This window comes from Actinia tenebrosa, unplaced genomic scaffold, assembly GCF_029948245.1.
Source record: "Actinia tenebrosa isolate PJP-AT-01 unplaced genomic scaffold, QUT_ActTen_1.0 PGA_scaffold15__27_contigs__length_11533743, whole genome shotgun sequence".
In the NCBI taxonomy this organism is placed as follows: domain Eukaryota; kingdom Metazoa; phylum Cnidaria; class Anthozoa; order Actiniaria; family Actiniidae; genus Actinia; species Actinia tenebrosa.
In genome coordinates, this window is record NW_028292575.1 from 7,661,929 (window position 1) to 7,681,927 (window position 19,999).

The following is a 19,999-nucleotide window of genomic DNA, read 5'->3' on the forward strand; positions in this document are numbered from 1 at the left end:
TACTATGTCAGCCATGAAGCAATATTTCAAAGCCGACAATGAGGACGGGATTTCAATTCCGCGCAATTAGTTCCAGCTAGTCCGAGGCGCATACTCATTAATTATTCGGGAGATAATTTGCTTAGGATTGAAAGACTAAGGGACAGATATGTCCCTGAACTGACTTTCACAGGACTTTACCAGGTTCCAAGTAACATCATGTGACCCATGGATATTTCGGGCACGCAGGATGTCCTATTAGAACCGGTTTGAACCGGTTCGGAGGGGAAGTCCCTACTCAAATGATTATGCATATTGTCATGAACTGTTTTGTTTCATTGTTTTGTTTTTAAACATAAATCTTATTTATTTCCAATATAATTGTGCTTTTTCATGTTTTTTTTTTTTTTCAAAAAAGTTTGTCAGGGGAAAAACCAAGAGGACTGGGGATAGAGCAACTCGCCCGAAATGCATTATGGTCAAGCATGAATCAATCCAAAGTAAAACATTATCGTAGAAAATGAAATATGACATATATACATATATACTTTTTATTATCTTCAGCATCAGGCGAAGAAAGCCAGAACTTAAGAAGAACCACAATGAATTACGCTCTGGGAATTTTTGCTTGAAGTCCTTAACATCGTCCCGGCAACGAATGTGTCAAATCGGCTCAAGGATGCATACAATTACGTATACAGGACGTGTTTCTAATAAATAAGGGTTATTTACTAGTAACTTGACCCGGCTGGGATTTCGAAAGTGAAACTAATCTTGATACTGCAACTCAGCATTTATCGTTCGATGCTGAAATAAGTCATTTCCTTGCATGTCGTGCGGACGAAAGCGGTAGAAAACTAACTACAGAAGCGGATAAATCATGGAAGACTTAACAGGAAATGCTCCTGAGAAGTTTGGTGTGGGAGAGACGTTATCAGAGCAACAAAAACAGGGAAACACTGGCATGTTCTGCTACTTCGCAAATGGTGGTTGGAAAATCCGGGAAGCTCTACGAAATGCAAGCAAGTCGAGCATTATTGGCCAGCATCTTATCAACATCGAAAGCATTCTCCAAGGACTCACAGAAGATGGCAAGGAAGCCGTCCTTGATGCTTTGAAGTACCAGAAGAAGAACTGCTCCGAAGCAATGAATGATGAATGCTACAATCGACTTGGCTGCACGATGGAAGAAATGTGGGAACAGTTCGCGTTTGGGCAGATTGAGAAGAATGACAAAAGTAAAGTGCGTATTCTTCAGGAAGTAAAGAATTTTCACCAAAATGAAACTATTAAGATAAAGGAACCTCTTGAAGTAGTTTAATAGCTGGGATTGAACTACACTGGGGTAAATTCCTTTTCTGAGCTTGAGAACAAGGTACATTATACATATGTGCATTCTACCAAGGGATTAGCCAGTATTTTGATGCCGAAAGGTCATTCTTAACAAATCATCCCCACCCCTTCCCCCTAAAAGGCATGGAGGTTTCATTATACCAAATGGAAAGTGAGGTCAGAGGACCTACCCCAGTATACGTCACTGTTGATATAAGCAATTACCAGTGTATAAAGAAAGAAGATTATTAATTAGTTTGTACTAGTGAAGCTAGATCAGAATTCACGCGCTGTCTCAGAGCTGAAAAAAGGCCTAATAACGTTAGTCTGGTGTACTGCACACGCGTCTATTCTCCCGCTTAAATTTCAATGACACAGACGACGATCGCGAGGCAAAACATATGCATTTGATTTAATATAAAATATCACTAATATCAAGTAAATCCTGGAAGGTCAGGTTGTTTTTCTCAAAGCAAATTTATCACTTTATTACCTTTATTATTTCCTGCAGCAGCTTTTAAAATATAGTAACTTGTAACTTCGTTGTTGTTTTTAGTTTATAAAGCGAAAAAATGTAGATGTTGTTGTTTTCGTCTTGTATCTCAATTTTTCTTTGTCAATAGTCCCCTTCACAGTTCCCTACGCCATCTTGAAAGCCGGTAGCCGTGGCTTCGTATCGACGCGAGACGAACGGTGAGCTTGCAATGATAGAGACCTTTTTTAACACCTTGGGCAATTATTCACGGGTCTCTATCATTGGAAGCTAACCGTTCGTCTCGCTTCAATGCAAAGGCACGGCTACCTTTCAAGATGGCGCAGGGAACTGTGAAGGGGACTATTCTGGAATGAAAACAAAATTAATAGCGTTTGGAGTCTCTCGTGCTTGAGTCGTTGTTCTGCTTTCATTCAAATATCAAAACTACTATTTTTTTATTAAAATTTATATAAGACATATTTCTATTACCTAAAATAACAAACCTTCAAGGGGGGTTCCGTGGACCCCTTTGACCCCCCCTGGATCCGCCACTGATAAAATGCTTCAGCTGTGTCTAAATTACTTATTCACTTATATTCTATTATCATATAGTAAAACCCTGTATTATGCCAGGCGATTAAATATTAAAAACGATATGAGCATAGAAATTTCTGTTACGAAGTATCCTAGACTACCAAGTGTTAAAGTCCTAATGGGTAAAGAAATGGCGCTAGACACTGGTACGAGGGCGAATATGAGGGGGGGGGGGGGTAAAATGACTAGCAACCCCTTTGAAATTTAAAAAAATACTAAAATTAAAGGACAATGTAAAAGCTAAAAAGGACAGTATGTGATGCCTTTCTAGGTAACAGCCACCCACTTGAAATCGTTCTGGGTCTGCCAGTATCATAATGTCATAAACTCTGTTTACATGAAGGTAGGGTGCCGCCACTACTAACAATAACTCTTTTGATCTTGGTGTCCCCTGGGAAGACTTGGGGACCAATAACTAACACCAATGATACCCCACCCGCATGCAACCGGAAGTTTTAGATTTCGGTTTTCTTTGTAGTGATTAACCTTGTTGTCCTGGTGGATATTGATAGCTGTGTGTGTCTGTATTTATCTGTCCTTGGTTGCCACGGGCTTCATGGTCTTGATCATCTTTCTCATCATGTCGCGTAGTAATGTCAGTTTTTGTTCAATTGTCTCGAGTGCATGGCGCTCCTCGGTGAATTCCAACAGTTCTGTACATCGAAATAGAACGATCAGATATCAACGTGAAAATGAACAGGAAATGAAAAAGGGTGTCATTAATATATGAAAAGGAGGGAGGGAGAGAGGGAGGGATGGGTGGTTGGGTGGTTGGGTGGATGGGTGGATGGGTGGATGGGTGGATGGGTGGATGGATGGATGGATGGATGGATGGATGGATGGATGGATGGATGGATGGATGGATGGATGGATGGATGGATGGATGGATGGATGGATGGATGGTTTTACATGTTTACCTTTTGCAAGACTCAATTCACTGATCCAGTCGCCTAGCTTGTAATGTCTCACTCGTAGATTCTAAAGACGTTGGCGGGGCATAAGTAAAGGTGAGAGTCATCAGTAAGAATTTGAAGTTTTGTGGAGGGTCCAATTTTTTTATTTTGACAAAAGCTTTTTCCATGTTGACTTAATAGGGTAAGGGCAAAGGCTACGAAGATTTTAAAACGTTTAGAGAGAGAAAAATTTGATCGGCCTGATCTTATCCGATATCTTATAACTGGTATATTTTATAACTGGTACGTTTTCTTACCAGGAAGGGATAGTTTTCCATTCGTGTCAAGAGGAGCATACGATCCACATCGTATTCCAGTTTGGCTACATTCTTAGCCTGAGCATAGGTAGTGCTTAACTGAGCGATGAGGATGTTGAGAAGGACAACAATAACTGTACCCATGTAGACAAGTAGGAGAACAATAGAAAGCCAACTGAAAAATGAATGGAAGGGAATTGAATGGGATGAAAGGGATAGTAAATTGAGTATATGGGCTATATTTGGCTCCATATGACTAGTCGTACCAAAGAAAATAAAAAAATCACAACAGATAACGAAGTGGAAAATAAATAAATGGGAATTAAATGAGATGAATGAGACGGAAGAACAAATGGCAATTTTGGGAACAAAAACCTAGAATGGATAGCCAAATGGGAAATGAACGTAAGGGAATGAGATAAAAGTTATTAAGTCACTTAGTAACATACTTGAAGTCTTTGTATTCTTCAGCAATTGGTTGTGATTCAGTCAACACTCTCATTCCTCCCAAAAGTACTTGTTCAAAGCCTCTGTTTAGATTAATAAATTGGAAACGACATAAGAAAACATCGGTTATCTCAATAACTATAGATCTAAGATTTTTTTTTTTTTAAAGAAAACCACACACAAAAAAGTTTGGGGAAAAAATTTCAAGTATGCACTGGCTCCGTGCGTGAGCGATCCGTAATTTGTTGACGCAATTTGGTGGTATGTTCTCTTATTTACGACAGCTCTCGACCAATCAGAAAGCGAGGAAATTTACATAGGTGGTAAAATAGAAAATTAAGCATAAATGCTAGCACTATTTTCTGGTGTTCATGGGTTGGGTAAGTGATCCCGTTATCTTTTACAGTAAGACACTTGGCAGCATACAAAGGACTGAAGTGATCTTACCCAAGAAGGGTCTGGCTACGTGTAGCCCTCAAGGAGAGGAACAGAGCACCACAGAATGAAAAGAAGATGACCGCAAATGTAACAAAGAAACGGGAAAGATCATTCTTGATGATACGCGCTAATGTTTTTGTGTACAGCCCAGTTGTTCTGAGAATAGAAGAAAAATAAAATGGTTAAGAACACTAAGAAACAGCGTTTCATATCCTGAAATATACGTGAGTGTAATGATGTAGTTTGTTTGGTTTTTAATTGATTATTATTAACTTATTAACTTAACTTGCCAACAAAGGAATCTATAGAGTGTTTTCACGTGACGTCACAGCTGCCATGTTGGTGTACCAAAACAATACCTTTTCTATCCTCCAGGAATTGAACTCCATTTTTATGCAAAAACTGTGCAGAAAGTTTCTATTGTTTGGTACACCAATATGACTGCCTTGTCATGTGAGTGAAAACGCTCAAAACCAAAAAGTGACAAAATTTAATATTCAAAATTGTTCGCTAATCAAAACACATCACAATGTCAAAGTTCATAGTCTACTTAGAACCCTTTTTTTTTTTTTTTTTGGACATCCTTTATAAACCCTTTATAGCATATCCCCAATGCAATTCAATTTAGAGGACAAATTAACAGAATTTTACTCTTATGAGCATTGACATTGAGCATTGACTTACTTTGTGATGCAAGAAAACTTGAAAATTCTGAAACAGTTGATGAGATAACCGATGGAAGCCACACTCCACTGAGAGTCATGGTTAATAGCACGTAAAGGGATAATAACTAGTATTAACAGCATACCAAGCCAGTCAAGCACATTGTACTTGTCTTTCATGTAGGTGTCCTGTTCCCTGAAAGTAAAAGATAAAGATGCTAATAAATACTATGAAATAAAGAAGGTAGTGTGGTACTGAGTGTGTGTTGCTTTGGCTCTGTGAAGTGTTTTATCATCAGTTTGTTGTGGTGTGGTCTGGTGTGTGTTGTGGTGTGTTTTATCTTCAGTGTGGTGTGGTGTCTTGTGATGTTTTATCTTCAGTGTGGCAGGGTGTCATGTGGTGTGGTGTAGTGTACTTCGATGTACTGTAGTGTGCTGTGGCTCTGTGCATGTTTTTCTTCATTTGGTGTCTTGTTTTGTAGTGTAGGGTAGTGTAGTAGTAGGGCACTTGCCTTTCACCTCTGGGGTCTTAGTTTCGATTCCTGGACTCACCATGTATTATAGTAAAAAGAAATAATGCCATAACATGTACAGTATACACAAATGCCAAATCAATCATCAAAATCAAAAATTAAGGAAGTAAAAGCAGTGATACCTTGCAATTTGGTTGATCTCTTCAAAGATGTAGAAGAAAAGCATCAAGAGCATGATAAGTTCACAAACAGCCCTAAACATATCAGCACCTTCTGAGTATTCATTAGGGTTCTTTCGTGTAGAGCCATGAATGAGAGCAAATGAGAGCACAAGGAGAAAAATCATGTAGATAATTGCTTGAATGCTATTGAAAAATGATAAAATATCTGTGTTAAAACAATCAGGATTCATTCAGTCATTTTCTCAGTAGAGCAAATAAGCTTCATTCTGGTGTAAAAACAGAATATTGGTGCATAGCTACCTTAACAGTCTCTTTCCATAGGCTTGCCATTTTGATTGGATAAGCATTCGGACCACAGGATGTCGAACTGCATCCTAAGAAAATTTTTTATGGGTATTTGATATTAATTATATAATCTTTCAAGCTGGACTAAAAATATATTAACAGCTATTCAATGGCCAGACATACACTGTAATATGACTAGCTACATCATAGTGTTCATCATGTGACCATGCCTTAAAGTGCACCTTACCCCCAATACAATACTTTCAGTATTGATTCTACATAAAGTGAATAGTTCAATGGTAAAATACTTCTTCATTTGAATGATGCGTCTTTAAGTTATGAAGGTTTATATTTCCATTATGTTGCTGACTGTGACGTCACCCCAGGCTTTTGAGTGTATTTGTTTTAATTTCTAATACTAAACACTAGCCATTATGAGACATCAGATTTACAATAAACATTGTAGAAAACTTGAGTTTAATGATGATTCTTTTTAAAAACTGTTTGTATGAACCAGTCAAAATTTGTATATTAAATGAAGCCTGGGGTGACGTCACAGTCATTAACATATTGGAAGTATAAACCTTCATAACTTGAAGAAGCAACATTCAAATGAAGAAATATTTCACCATTCAACTATTCACTTTATGTAGAATCAATACTGAAAGTATTGTATCAGGAGTTAGGTGCACTTTAAGAGGCAATTGGTTGATGAATTTACATGTACCACTCCTGGGAGGATGGCTTAATGCCTAACACGTTTGCAACCCAATTGATAGGGCAGCCAATAGATAAAATTAGAATCTAGGTGATTTTTGTGGAGGAGGAAAAACTGGAGAACCTGGAGAAAAACCCTCGAAGCACAGGAGAAAACCAAAAAGTGGATAAGAGTGAACACTAATTTATTCATATCAGTGAGTGTGAAAGGAGATATTGAGGTTAGCCCCATCGTGAATATCTCCTAGGATCGAATTAGAATTTAGTAGTTGGTTTTTGCAGTACATCATTTTTATGCTAATTAAGTGTGCAGAGGTACAAAGCTAAGTTACGAATGAAGAGTAAAATGAGCTGGAAAGAGGGCTGAGTTATAAGACTTGAGAAGAAAGTCTTGCAAATGAAAAACATTTCAGGGAAATTGAGTTACCCAAGGGGTTGTTCTTTTACGATGCTAGAAAAAAATCCAGGGAAGGGCTGCAGGGGGTGAGCACCCCTCCCTGGTTCGACTTTGTGCCCCTACTTCGAAGATAACCAATACTGTTTTTTCCCTTTGATTCTAAGGGGTGCACTCCTCCCTGGGTTAACTTTGTGCACAGCAACGCTCCCTGAACAAAATCCTGGAACCCCCCCCCACCCCCCTGCAACGCATAGTATGCATTATGGAAAGAGTCAAGTCAAAGGCTAAAGAAGGAAACGAAAACAAAGTACATTAAAGCAAAGTTGAGTTACCCAAGGGTTGAGTCTTTTACACTGAAGTGCCAATTTTAATGAGACATTAACCATTGTTTGGTCATTATTTTGAGCCCAGATTTTAACTTACTATATTATCACTGTTGGCAATAATGCTCAAGCAAGATGGAGATTTCTTGTTGTAGAAAGGATTTTTTATGGACTTGTTTGTGGCTGAGTCTTTTATTTTTGGGGGTCTTCCTCCATCATCACATTCTAACACATGGAAATAGAAATGATACTCCAAAGGATCTTCAGGAACAGTGGCCCAAGCTCCTTCTATGACTTCTTCTTCTTCGGTTGTTAAGTACTCACTCTTTTTATCTGGGAGGTAAGGCCAGTGTGGGTTGACCATACAGTCAAGAATGGCCACTGATGCTTTCTGTGGATTAATATGTAGAGGATATTACACAGTGACACAAAGATATGAAGTTTATCTCATAATGGTGAAAATATTTCATGAGTGAGCTCAAAGAACAAGTGAAATGTTTATCAACATGTTTATCAATATGTACAGTAGAGGAAGGATATTACACAGTGACACAAAGATATGAAGTTTATCTTCAAGTGGTGAAATATTTCACAAGTGAGCGCAAGGAATGAGTGAAATATTTTTCAACACGAAAAGATATATCTTCATATCTTCAAACTAATGTGTAATATTTTTTCTATTATATAGACACATTCACAAACAAAAACTTGTTGAAAACATTGGAAAAAAATAATCGATATTTTCACTAAGTTAGGATATGGCAAAATAATGTCACTGAGGTCCCGAATGTTGTTCCTATGAAAAATAGAGTGGCGTATTTCCCAGTAAAACACTAATGTCTAAATAATATAAGAAGTTATAAAATGACTGTTAAGTCTTGTGGACAACAATTGATTAAACACAATCTACACTGATACTCAAACCTCAATGCTGGAGAACTAACTGCAGTGCATACAGTACCTTCATTTTAGGATTTTTCAAGATCTGTTGGAAACTGATTTGAGAAGGTCTTGGTGACTGGAGCTCTGGATCTGGTCTCCATGAAAACATATCTTGAACCCTTTAGAAAACAAAAAATGTTTTAGAAGTTTGGCACACTCGAGACTACACTCAACTACAAAAATCACTGTCAGGCTCAAATTATAGAACATAGAAGCCAAGATGAAAAACCATTCTGGGTAATTAATGACATAATTATGCTCTGATGTGTTCATTTGATACACAGTTAATATACAGTAAAACAGGGTTGAATAAAGGTACATTGGGGAAACACTGTCTTGATCCCTAATTATTGGAGTCACCAGCTGGGAAGCAGGGGTGGTGTAGCGGTGTGAGCGCTTGCCTCTCATCAATGCGACCTGAGCTTGAGTCCTGCCGGGTTCGGTGTTGTATATGAGTAAAGTTGTTTGTTGGTTCTCTCCTGTGCTTCGAGGGTTTTCTGGGTTCTCCGGTTTTCCTCCCTCCACAAAAATCAACTCCTAAATTCTAATTCTATCAGTGAATGAGGGCCACAAGTTTGTTAGCCACTGGCTATTAAGTGCTACCCTCGTGAAAAAAGGACGGGTTTTTTTGGGGGGGCCCTGCATTACAAGACGATTTTTTTATTTTTATTTCTATTTTTTATAACTTTTTTGTAATGCATTTTTTCTCTAGGTTATTTTTCAGGTTATCCTCCTTTCACAAACTCTTCCTCTTTCTTTCTGCTCACCTTTATTGATTCCTGCTGCTGCAATATTATGAATATCATAGTAAAAGTTAAATAAATTCTAAAAAAAACTGTATACCTTTCATGGCTCATATGCCTCAGCATAACCGCTGCTACTTCATCATTGTTTTTATTCAGGGCAACCTCCACAGGTAACAATGCTCTCTTCTTCACCGGTGTTAAAACAGCTTCAGTTTTAAGTGCAAGAAGACCAGGGCAGAACCTAATGAGAGTGCGAGCAATATGGTAAAAATTCTGTTCTGCCACATAGTGAAGCAGGGTCTTTTCATCTTCTTCTGTTTGGTCTCTGAATGCCTCGTATCTGTTGTCTTTGTTCATGTCATCTTTGTCTTCAAGAAGGATTTCAGCAAACCTATGAATCTGAAAAAGAACATTTTTCTGTTTATTTATGAAGGTTCCTCACTAAAACATGTTTTACATTTACCATAGGTTAAGAATATTGTATTCCTATTGCTTGACTATGGTCCTGACAACCGTTTTTAAGTATGCTGTGCATCCAATGTATATTGCACATAATTTTACAGAAAATATTCAATCCATCTACTCCAGTGCAGGGATGGCAGAGACAGGGGGACTGGGGGGCTTTAGCCCCCTACTTTTCACGGAATTACATTTTCATTTTGTCTAATGTTTGGGCGTGAGGGATAGGGAGGGGAGAACTGTAGCCCCCCCCCCCCCCCCCCACTTTAAAAACTGTTCCACCATCCCTGCAATGATATTGCTTGTTTGGATCTGAAGAGGGTTTGAATGGCAAGCTCAGGTGTTTTCTTTTCAATACTTAAAACTGGACATTCCTAAAACATATTTCCATCTCAAGCAAAAGAAAAGTTTGCTGGTAATAAAAAGAGTAACGTAAGTAATATAAAAACTTTTTCTGTGTGTCCTATTTTTTACCTGTGGTTCAACAAGTTCAGCCTTTCCTTGGAATTTCTTTGCTTGTGGCCATTGTTTCATGAGCAAAAGCAAAGGGTCTTCTGCAGGTTTTGAGCCATTAGCCTTGTATTTGTCAACAAGTCTTTTTACCCGTACCTTGTCCATAGCCTTCGACCAGGAAATACCTTCCTCTGCATTAAAAATGCTCCGCACCTATAAAAAATATATTTACTGTAACTATAAAATAATAGTGATATTTATTATTTTATTGAGCAAAATAACATGTTAAATATGATTAAATGCAGCCATTTTTATTTATTTTTCGTAAGAGCATCAGTCTGCTATGCGAGAGGTCATGCTTCATGCCTTGGCATCCCAACACTCAGGGTCTTTAAATAACTGAGGAGAAGGGTGCTGCCTTCCTAATTACATTTGCAAATGGTTTGACCTTCATCCAGCTCAAATGACCACGTTAATGGGGGTCCCATCCCTAACCAACCAGAGAAATGAAGAGGACCACAATTACTGTCAACTGTCATCTTCAATAAACAAAAATGATTGATTGATATGTCCAAATTTTTAAAAAACCAAAGCATATGCTACAAAACCTTTTAGTTAGAAAAGAAAGAAAGAAAATATTTATCGTTAGTGGTTGACTTAATTAGCTGATTATATTCAGCCCAAGTAAGCTAGAAGAAATCAAGCAAGCACATCTTCTCAATAATACAAATTGATTCCTCGGGTGCTAGTTTTAAAGATCTGCATACCTCCACCCAAAACTGTCGATCAAAATCATCTTCTAAATCATCTTCATTGTCGTTGTTCAACGATGGCGTAGGTGCTCTCTGTTCTGTTGGGTTTGTTGGCTGCATTTCAAGTGAGCTATACTTTCCCTTCTCTGTTGAGGCCATGAAATTATACTCCTACAAGCTGTCTTCTTTTCTTTCCCTTTGACTACACAAATGAACTAGCAAATAAAGAAAAGAAGAAGAGTTTTAATTCAGTATACATATAGGTTAGACAACCTTGCAACTTTTGTAGGCATGACATTTCACACTGTTTTCAGCCAGTTTTGGGCACGAGTTCTACTAACTTTAAATCTCGTCCCGTCACAAGGCATCTTGAAAATAATGATAAAAAGGTAAATTATACACCGTGAAAAGTTGAAAAAACTTACTGACGTTTCGGACGCTATTCCTTCGTTCGAGTTAAAGAGAAAGAGGTGGTAGAAAGCATTCATTTTCATCTTTTCACGGTGTATAATTTACCTTTTTATCATTACTGTTTCATTAGAAACACCGACGCAGCTCACACTAGTTTTTAGCTAGTTATATCATCTTGAAAATAGCAAACTTTCATACTAACTAATGGTTAAAACACTCAAACCCAGAGACCCATGGCTTAATCCATGATAAAATAACAGAAATGGATTCCAACGACCATGAGTTCAAAGTGTGAACATGACCGATTGACTGACTTACCAAATTTCGTATTTCTGAGCGCTTAAAACCAATACTGTACATGTATTTCTCGCTCTGTCTGCAGCTAAATCTGCACTTCCATCCCTTAGTGTAAAAATCAATGAAGCATTAATGACTATGAAATTTGAATAGAGTTTACCAGAAGCAAAAAGATCAGCCACCGAATCCTTCGGAATGAATAAGTTTTGGGTGTTGTTGTTAAAATGCGCAAGGCGTTCTATGCCTGCGAGGAGTAAGGCCAAGGAACGAGCATAGTGACGTCATACACAGGAAACCCAAGACACTTTACTGATTTTATTCAGAAAGCTGCTATCATTTTAATTTAAACGAAAAAAATTTAGACATTGGAATCTAATGGTAAGTAAATATGATCTTACTACGTTATTTATGAAAACTAGAGCTATTTTGAGAGAATAAGATGCATTAAAATTGTGCCAAAAAAAAAACCGTTCGCGGGAATTCTCCAAAAACCAAAATTGTATCTATTCTGGTGTCACTTTTGGCTTTAGTTATTGATAAGAACAATTTTGAAAGTATAAGCTTGATTTTTTAGATCATCTTAGATAATTTTATGCATCAAATATTTCCGCAAAACCGCTCGTGTGTTATGTATTGGGAACAGTATTTGGAGCGACGTGCCACTTATAGCCGCGATCACTGACACTATGATGGAATTTTTTCTGGCTTGATAGCTAAGCAGCTTGATAGCTAAGGTTGAGCTCTGTAAGTTCTTACAGTGAACTACGGTTTTCAGATTTGCCAGAAAAAGGAAAACATTTAGCAGACTGACACCCTGAATCGATTCATGATCAATATAACTAGCATTTTCGCTACAAAAAAAACTTTTTAGTGAATAGACACTGCCTCCATAAACGCGAAGTCATTGGGGTGCCGCGGGGATTTCAAAACGGGTAAAGAAAGTATAGGAGGCCGGGAAGGATAACGTAAAACAGAAAAAAAGGAATAAAAAAGAAACAACAGCTAAGCCATATTGTGACTCATTTTCATCCTGATGATAACTGTTAATCATCTGATTCATTGGCTCTCAGAGCCAAAAAACTTTGGAAGTTTAATTTTGCTATATTAGAGAGAGCATGGCACAATGCATACTTCCAGTTGTGAGTCGGGCTCAGAGTCAGTGACTTTAAAAAGATTTGTCGTTTTTCTTCTTTGATTCTTCTTTTTCCCACTATCTCTTGATTTAAATCCTCTATGAATTGTTAGATTGTTTTATACCCTCCGATAAAACACTGACTTCCCCCGTACTAGTTTTACTAACTTTCTATTCAATTGCCATTTCAGCACTTCTGGCTGTTGAAAACCTTTGACTTAGGGAAAACAAATATCATTATCAATATTGTGAAAAAATAGCATTGGGCTTCCTTTGGTTTTATCTAAGATCAAAGTGCAAGTGATTCACCGGAAAGGGTATTTCAACTTGATGAAAGCAAACTGTATTACAAAACACTGTCTTTAGCTCCTTTTGTTTTTAACTACCAATCAGATACGTTTTCATTTTACGTTTGTCATTCCTTTTCACATTCACTTTCCCATAGCAAAAAATATTACTTCAATAGACTGACTTTCCTTCTTTGTAGAAATTGTCTTCCTTATCTTTTTAGTAAATATAAATTCTATTTTAAAAAGTGGACTTAGATACTAATATGACATAACTTGTAGTTCGTTTCCGGCGTGACTTGACTTTGGCCTCGGCCCAGGCAGCGCGTGACACTGCAAACTTCATCACACGGGAACGCCTTTTCCATTATTGGCATCAGCATCGTTCATATATATCGTAAGATATAAGATTTGCTACTAACACAAACGTACTATTCCTCTTGGACTTTACTGGTTTCTAGGACAATTCTGACTTAATTCAAAGTTGAAATAAGAAAGGGACAGAATTGAAGAAGTCAACTCCTACAAAGTAATAGTGGTACGTAATCTAGTGGAATTTTTTAGTTTATGATTTCAGTATCAACTGATTCAGTCAGGAAATGTTGATGAAATGTTGATGATGAAATGTTTGGAATAGATATCTAAAGCTGTGCTTCTATACGTAGTTATAAGATACTTTTCAATAGTTAACGTGCCAAAATCTGAATATAAAATTCAACCTATGAGATATTTCAGACGTCAAATCTTCGTCTCCCATCTCAGTGTGGATGAATTTGCAAAACCCGGACTCTTCATAAACTCTTTTCTCTGTGTTGACATTTAAAGTACCATTTTATCATTTAGAGTGTATTACTTATATTGAATTTTCGACTTTTTAGTGTTTGATTTGTAGAGAGCCAAGAAAAAACACATAAGCGATATAAAAATGTTGATATTATTATCTATTACCAATTTCTATTGTTTACGACTGGAAAACTTTGGCCTCGAACTATTGGGACCACGTACTCCATCAGGAAAAACATTTTCCCGCCAAAACCTTAAAACAAAAGGTCAAGTCAGCCGAATACATGTGGCAACTAACTCGTGTAGTAGTCATATTGAGAAAAGAGTTTTACAGCTAAAATTTTGAATTTTGAAAAAATTTGTTAGTGATCACGAAATTTTTCAGCAATGTATAAAAAAAATTAAAAAGCGGATTGAAATGTAAACATGCCCTTATATGCATGTAGACTATTATGATTGACATGTAGACATTATTTCAGTTGCGTACGCATCTAATTTGGTGAAACCGCTGACAAAAAATTACCTGCAGAAAAAAGAACGGATTTTATGTACAAAAACTAAAACTAAATTAGTTATGAATTTTAAGAGCAATCAGTTGTCTCTTTGCTAAATAGAAATAATAATAAAAACAATGAAAAATCAACGTCTGTCCGTTCTGAAATTTATTAGAAAAACAAAATTTCGTAAAGTAATGATATTGTTTATTTCTATTTTCATTGTTTTCTTCTAGCATGTTTTTGATTGATATGGTTTAGGTAGTTTCCCTACGATCGCACCCCACCCGCTGACAAGAAGTCTCTACCTGTCGCAGGCGCATAAAACTCTCTCTACAAGTCTAAACGTATACATCGGCATTCCTTAATGACGTCAATCATTCTTTAATACATAACAGATCATTCCAGCTTTTGTGTTCACAGTTGAGACGCTATACGGACGACGGTGACTGCCTTTATCTTGATCCTACAAGATAGCTCTTAATTCTTTCACTCATTTTTAAGGACCTATCTGCTATGGCTTGAATCTGGTGAGTAAAAAAGGCCTGAAAAATTTTTAAAGCAGTTTTTTAATACTAGAGTTTCGCGTTTGTTTGATCAGTACTTTGGACTGTTTTCTCGGAAACTACGGTCGTTGCGTTGTTGATTTGAAATGCAAAGTTTGATAAAAACGAACAGCGGATCAGTTCATTTGGTAATCGTAAATGTAGTTCAGTGAACTAGTCGGTTAAAGGGAATATAAGTTGATAAAACTCGATGTTTCTAGCTTTAGATTTATGCTAATCCCTCTTGCGATAAATACCAATACAAAGTGAAAGTGAAACTAGCTCATAAACGACTCGAAACTAAGCAAAACCTCTTCAAATTCTTTATCCAACTCCCTAAGAAACTCTAACATTAGTCGAACAGTTATTGTAAGTTAGTTTTAGAGATTTTATTCGCAGTTTTCTTAAATTTTGACGTGGATAAACTGAGATTTAAAGGTGTGTTGTCGTTACGCACTGCTAGATACTCCTCTTCGCTAGCCTGGTCAGCTAGATGTCACGCTAGCTCTTCAACTAGCAAAGCCTGCACGAGCGTTACGCTCCGTGACTCTCTATGAGAACTGTAAGTTCTTTTTTCCTTTAGAGAATTCGCATCCGCAAATTCAGTATGAAATAACGAATAAACGGCCAGTTTGCCTTAACATGTTTCTGTTTTTCAAATTTTTAGATAATAGAATGTGAATATAGATAAAGCTGTTATATATTTTTTTGTTTCGTCTGACGGTGTTGGTGATTCATGATTCACATCTTTAAAAGTTGAAAGATTAGCTATGTTTCAATGAATGATATTGAGAATTTGTTAAACGAATATCGCGATAACTATATTCCATGAAGCTGAATGTTAACGATAATAAACCATTCCGAGATTGAGGAAAATACTGGGTGTAATGGGCATTATTGCAGTGTATTGTGTGAGACTTTTTAGGGGGCTAAGTAGACGCCATCTTGAAAAAAACAGTCCCACAATGCATTGCAATGCCATATGGACCCATTCTTGATCTTTTTCTCAACCTTGGAATGGCTTATAAGTTTATCTGCTAAATATATATGTTTAATAATAGTTTTTTATGGTATCAATGGTACAGTTTCAGTTTAGAACTCTATTTGAAACGGTCTTTATCAAATGCAAGTTTTGCAAGTTTTGTCGTTTATTTAAAAAAATCGAAAACTAAACGAAGAATAAAAAAGAAAAAGGAAGAGGAAAAAAGAAGGGAAAAAATCGAAAGAAAACTATAGAAATAAAAAGCAAAAATAGAAATAATGATCATCGGAAAAGACAAAGAAAGAAGGAAAAAAGAATGAGAGAAAGAAACTAGAACGGAAACGGAAAGAAAAGAGAAAATAAAGAATAAAGCATAAGTCGAAATTACAAAGGCTCACGGTTGTTAAAAAGAAATTAAATTCAATTTCTTAGTTCATGCACCTGTTCGACATCCAGCTTTGGCGGACGTAATTTTTCTTGAGACAATTTGCGCATGCGTGGTGACCATAGCAGCTGCGCATCATTAGAAAAACTGGCGGTTTGTGATTGGTTGGACAATTAGCTCTTTAAACTTACTGCGAGTAAATAGCTCCAGGACAAAAGAGATTAAATGATGACGATATAATTTCCACATTGGTGTTTGAATTCTAAATTTCTTGAGCTCTTTAAATTGAACTGTTTTTCCGGATGTCGTGTTTCGTAGCATCGAAAAGCTGAATAGCAATATCACAAGAAACACGGATCGTTATCTCAGTAAGAACAACGTAACGGCCAGTAGCACTTCGGGATAACCAGGTATTCGGAGATATTAATCAGAAGAAAACCACAGTTTCATTTAGAATTAACCGTAAGTCCTCTATGTTTTGACTTAGACAAGATATTCAAGCATATGGGTGTGAATTTGAAGTTGAAAATATCTTTTTTATACCACCATTTCAGAACTGTTTGTAAACCGAAACCATGCCGAAAGTTCTTGTATTGTTTGTGAAAAGCGATGAACAAGAAAGTAAGAGGCTAAAGGATTGCCTTCAGGCGAAACTTGGGACTATAGTTGATTTTAACACAGTGAAAGATGCCCTAGCAGAAGACAGCAATCTCAAAAACGAACTTGCTCAATCTCGAGGCGTCATACTTGTGTCCTCGAAGCAGTCTTCAGAGTTCATCAAGCAGGGAACGCAGGAAAAAGAGGGTAGTTATGTGTTATTCGATGGAAGACTCATTCAACAACAATTGCAAAGTGGAAATATTCTGAGCAAGTTGGTCGTGGTGCAGTTCGGAAGCGCTGTTACCGACGCATACGTACCAGATGGCTACGATAAGCAAGTGTTCGTCTTAGATGCCAACTTCAGCTCTACTGATGCTGTTTTGGATCAAATTGAAGACACCGTGAAAGGATCCCTGACTTCGAAGGTAACAGAAAATGTAACAAAGAAAAAGAAAGACTGTAATCTTCTGTGAACTCGTTCACAATCTTGTTTTGTAGTGATAATACTTTTTACACAAAAAAGAAATTAGTAAAATAGTTTTAGACATCAGTGTAGCCGAATAAATAGGTTACGTTTATGATATATCTTACTCGTTGTAGGATAGAGCTATTTAAAAAAATGCAAGCTAGGTCGACACATATAGAAATAGAAATTGAAAATTTGTGCCCTTATAATATTCCGCACAGAAACAAATGGTAGTGACGTGTAAGACATTCATTTTCGAGTTGTCATTCGCATAAAACTGTCTTTAAGTCGTCCTTTAATAGCGATTAGAACTATGCTTTTTTTTGAAAATGCAATGCTACAATAATATACTATGTAACCTGTTCCGCCATGGCAGTTTAATTCTATCAACAAGCAGGTCCCTGCAACACAAAATGCGAGAAGTATTTTCATTGGACGCTGATATTTAGAGCTTGAAAAGCGTTTTTGGGGCGTCCGTAGAATGCATTTTGCTCGTTTTTAACTTTCTTTGATGTCGACCATAATTCACCTAAGGTTTACAATTCTAGAATTAAGTATTTTTGTCTGGTTAGATGTGTAGTGCTTAATGCAAAAGCACAATTTTTTAGCAAATAATAAATGTTTACAAGGTGAATTAAAAAAATAAGTAGAGGCTAGAAGACTGAGCGAGCTACCTATCATAGTCAGTGAACGTAATAACGAAGACTTACTCTCCGGATTGAGTGAATTTATTTCTGAGAAAGTCGTACAAGTGGAGGCCGGTTAGATCGTATTACATGATCATGCAATATAGAAACGAAGAAAACGATCACCATAGTCTTAATTTCCCACTTTTATAGATCCGGTCGTGACCATTATTTAATCTCCATAGTTTGCGTTCTATCTATCTAGCTAATTTAAAAAACGACCCTAGTCAGTGACTCCGAGAGATTTTTTCATGTCCTCGACCTCAAAGACTTGCTCCGTCTTAGTCTCTCTCCTTTCCAGCTTAAAACTCGGAAAGCTGTCGTAACCGGAAGTGCCCTTTCCGGAATTCGAATGGCCAACCGAAAAAATATCGAGCGAGACTTGGGCTAGTCTATTAAATTTCCACCACACGAGGCCGATCTCGAGCCCAGAGTCTTCCGGCTTTTTGGTCAGCGGGCTGGCGCCGGTATCAGGCGCTGACGACAAAGCAGGAAGGCGCTGGAGGACTTGGCGACGGACTTGGCTGGGTACGAGATTGACACGAGGTTTGAAAAATTCCCTCATCGCATGCTTGTTTAGTTCTAATATATAGTTTTAGTCAGAAAACAGTTAATTTTGTTCAAGAGCAAGCTAGTGGCGTGTGGTATTTTAATGGTATTTTTCACACCTCACGTTTCATAACATTGTTTTGCTATATATTTTAGCAACTTTAGATCAATTTTTTACATCAGTTAATTTGTAATGAAAATAGAAATTAATAAATGTCTTGAAAAGACTTCATGTACCCAGTGATGGGGGGAGGGGGGGAAGGATCAATCTTACTCAATAAAAGGCATTGCTTTCCAATTTACCTCTTGGAAATAAGATTATTTTCAAGCGCCTGTTTAGTAAATAAACACACTATGCATTGCTAGGCAACCAGTTCATACCTGAGACCCATACGGATATTGTGCCCAGTTCCTCTCAATATTTGAAGCTAGCCAGACCCTGGGATCAATCGGCCTATTTATTTTTACCAAAAAAGAAAATGGCCTGCTTTTTAGTTTTAATTCCTTAAGAATCCCAAGATTAACTTTAATTATACATTCAAAATGTTGGTTCTTGTATTTAAAAAAAAACACACACAAAAGAATAATAAGATTCATGTTTTCCGCCATGTTTGAATTTACCGTGAATGACGATACTTTCTTCTTGGTGGGCTACCTGTGGTACAAGAAGGAATTTCAAATTTCGGAAAGTCCTTTGTTGTCTAAAGATTCGTCACCTTTTTGCCTTTTTATTATTATTTTATGTTATTCAAGGATATTTCAAAAGTTCAGAAATCCAGAGAATGTTGGAATGCGTCCCACCCTCGTTGCCATGCCTTTGGTGTTGTCTTTTGTTCGTGGCCGTTCCCCTTTTCGCTCCACTGATCCATCAGTTATTTTTTTCAAATTTTAATTCAAAAATATTTAGTATTTCTATATTCAAGTATCGAGCCTGGCTGGAATTAAGGTTAAAAATAAAGAATAGATTGAAGCTTTTTTAAAAAACCCTGTAAATATAGCTCACTCCTAAAATAATTTCCACTTTTGCTTATGAATATTAATCATGAACTTTTCTAAAAAAATCTGTGCAATGTAGGGTCATTTCCAATATATACAAGCATCATCATATTTCCTTATAAGCAATGAAATTGCTCTAAGAAATGAAATTGAATGGCTTTATAGTTTGCAAGACTGATAAGTCCAAATCAGTGTTCACATCCCATCAGACGCGTGTCAGCCCCACTGCATCGAATTAGTCATCCCCACTGCATCGAATTAGTCATCACTACTCCCTTCATAACAACCTTTGACGCAAGCACACGCTGCCATATCAACGTGTCACTCGACTGAATTTCATGTAATACTCCGTGAATTGAGAAGTCTGTTGCTTCCACAGACGGCTTAAGATTGCTCAAGAGAAAAAACTGTAAGTACTTTGCATTCTAAAATCATTTTTAAAGTAGAAACATCTCTTGTGTTTATCGAGACTTGTGCTTCAAGACCCAACACTGAGTCTCATGACACGGGCATGACAGCA

General features: G+C 37.1%; 3 protein-coding genes across 4 annotated transcripts; 2 read left to right on the forward strand and 1 right to left on the reverse strand.

The window, feature by feature from the left end:
* The first annotated feature begins 539 nt into the window (after nucleotides 1-539).
* On the forward strand, nucleotides 540-1,888 carry LOC148910991 (uncharacterized). The gene has a single exon (XM_089030876.1). It carries the CDS (start codon nucleotides 860-862, stop codon nucleotides 1,298-1,300), a length of 441 nt encoding a protein of 146 aa, XP_088887002.1. The 5' UTR covers nucleotides 540-859; the 3' UTR covers nucleotides 1,301-1,888.
* On the reverse strand, nucleotides 1,770-11,779 carry LOC116295203 (uncharacterized). The gene is made up of 14 exons (XM_031702961.2): nucleotides 11,596-11,779; nucleotides 10,882-11,081; nucleotides 10,136-10,327; nucleotides 9,300-9,601; nucleotides 8,476-8,575; nucleotides 7,615-7,905; nucleotides 6,093-6,166; nucleotides 5,793-5,975; nucleotides 5,160-5,333; nucleotides 4,485-4,631; nucleotides 4,040-4,120; nucleotides 3,591-3,765; nucleotides 3,298-3,358; nucleotides 1,770-3,033 (listed from the first exon to the last, which is right to left on the reverse strand). Exons 2-14 carry the CDS (start codon nucleotides 11,023-11,025, stop codon nucleotides 2,909-2,911), a joined length of 2,049 nt encoding a protein of 682 aa, XP_031558821.1. The 5' UTR covers nucleotides 11,026-11,081; nucleotides 11,596-11,779; the 3' UTR covers nucleotides 1,770-2,908.
* Nucleotides 11,780-13,389: 1,610 nt separating this feature from the next.
* On the forward strand, nucleotides 13,390-18,710 carry LOC116295210 (uncharacterized). Of its 2 annotated transcripts, XM_089030874.1 has the most exons (3): nucleotides 13,390-13,531; nucleotides 14,694-14,800; nucleotides 16,737-18,710. In XM_089030874.1, exon 3 carries the CDS (start codon nucleotides 16,758-16,760, stop codon nucleotides 17,253-17,255), a length of 498 nt encoding a protein of 165 aa, XP_088887000.1. In that variant the 5' UTR covers nucleotides 13,390-13,531; nucleotides 14,694-14,800; nucleotides 16,737-16,757; the 3' UTR covers nucleotides 17,256-18,710. The 2 variants fall into 2 exon arrangements, with proteins under 2 accessions (XP_088887000.1, XP_031558834.1); XM_031702974.2 differs by lacking the exons at nucleotides 13,390-13,531; nucleotides 14,694-14,800 and adding an exon at nucleotides 16,425-16,644.
* Nucleotides 18,711-19,999: the final 1,289 nt, after the last annotated feature.

What these genes read in the sequence shown, in the direction of transcription:
- LOC116295203 (XM_031702961.2), bottom strand. Translation starts at nt 11,025, where the DNA reads ATGGCCTCAACAGAGAAGGGAAAGTATAGCTCACTTGAAATGCAGCCA. An exon ending in TATGGAAAGAGACTGTTAAG is followed by an intron (nt 5,976 to 6,092) that starts GTAGCTATGCAC and finishes ATTTTTCAATAG; the next exon opens with CATTCAAGCAATTATCTACA. An exon ending in GAGATCAACCAAATTGCAAG is followed by an intron (nt 5,334 to 5,792) that starts GTATCACTGCTT and finishes TTTTACTTTCAG; the next exon opens with GGAACAGGACACCTACATGA.
- LOC116295210 (XM_089030874.1), top strand. Translation starts at nt 16,758, where the DNA reads ATGCCGAAAGTTCTTGTATTGTTTGTGAAAAGCGATGAACAAGAAAGT.
- LOC148910991 (XM_089030876.1), top strand. Translation starts at nt 860, where the DNA reads ATGGAAGACTTAACAGGAAATGCTCCTGAGAAGTTTGGTGTGGGAGAG.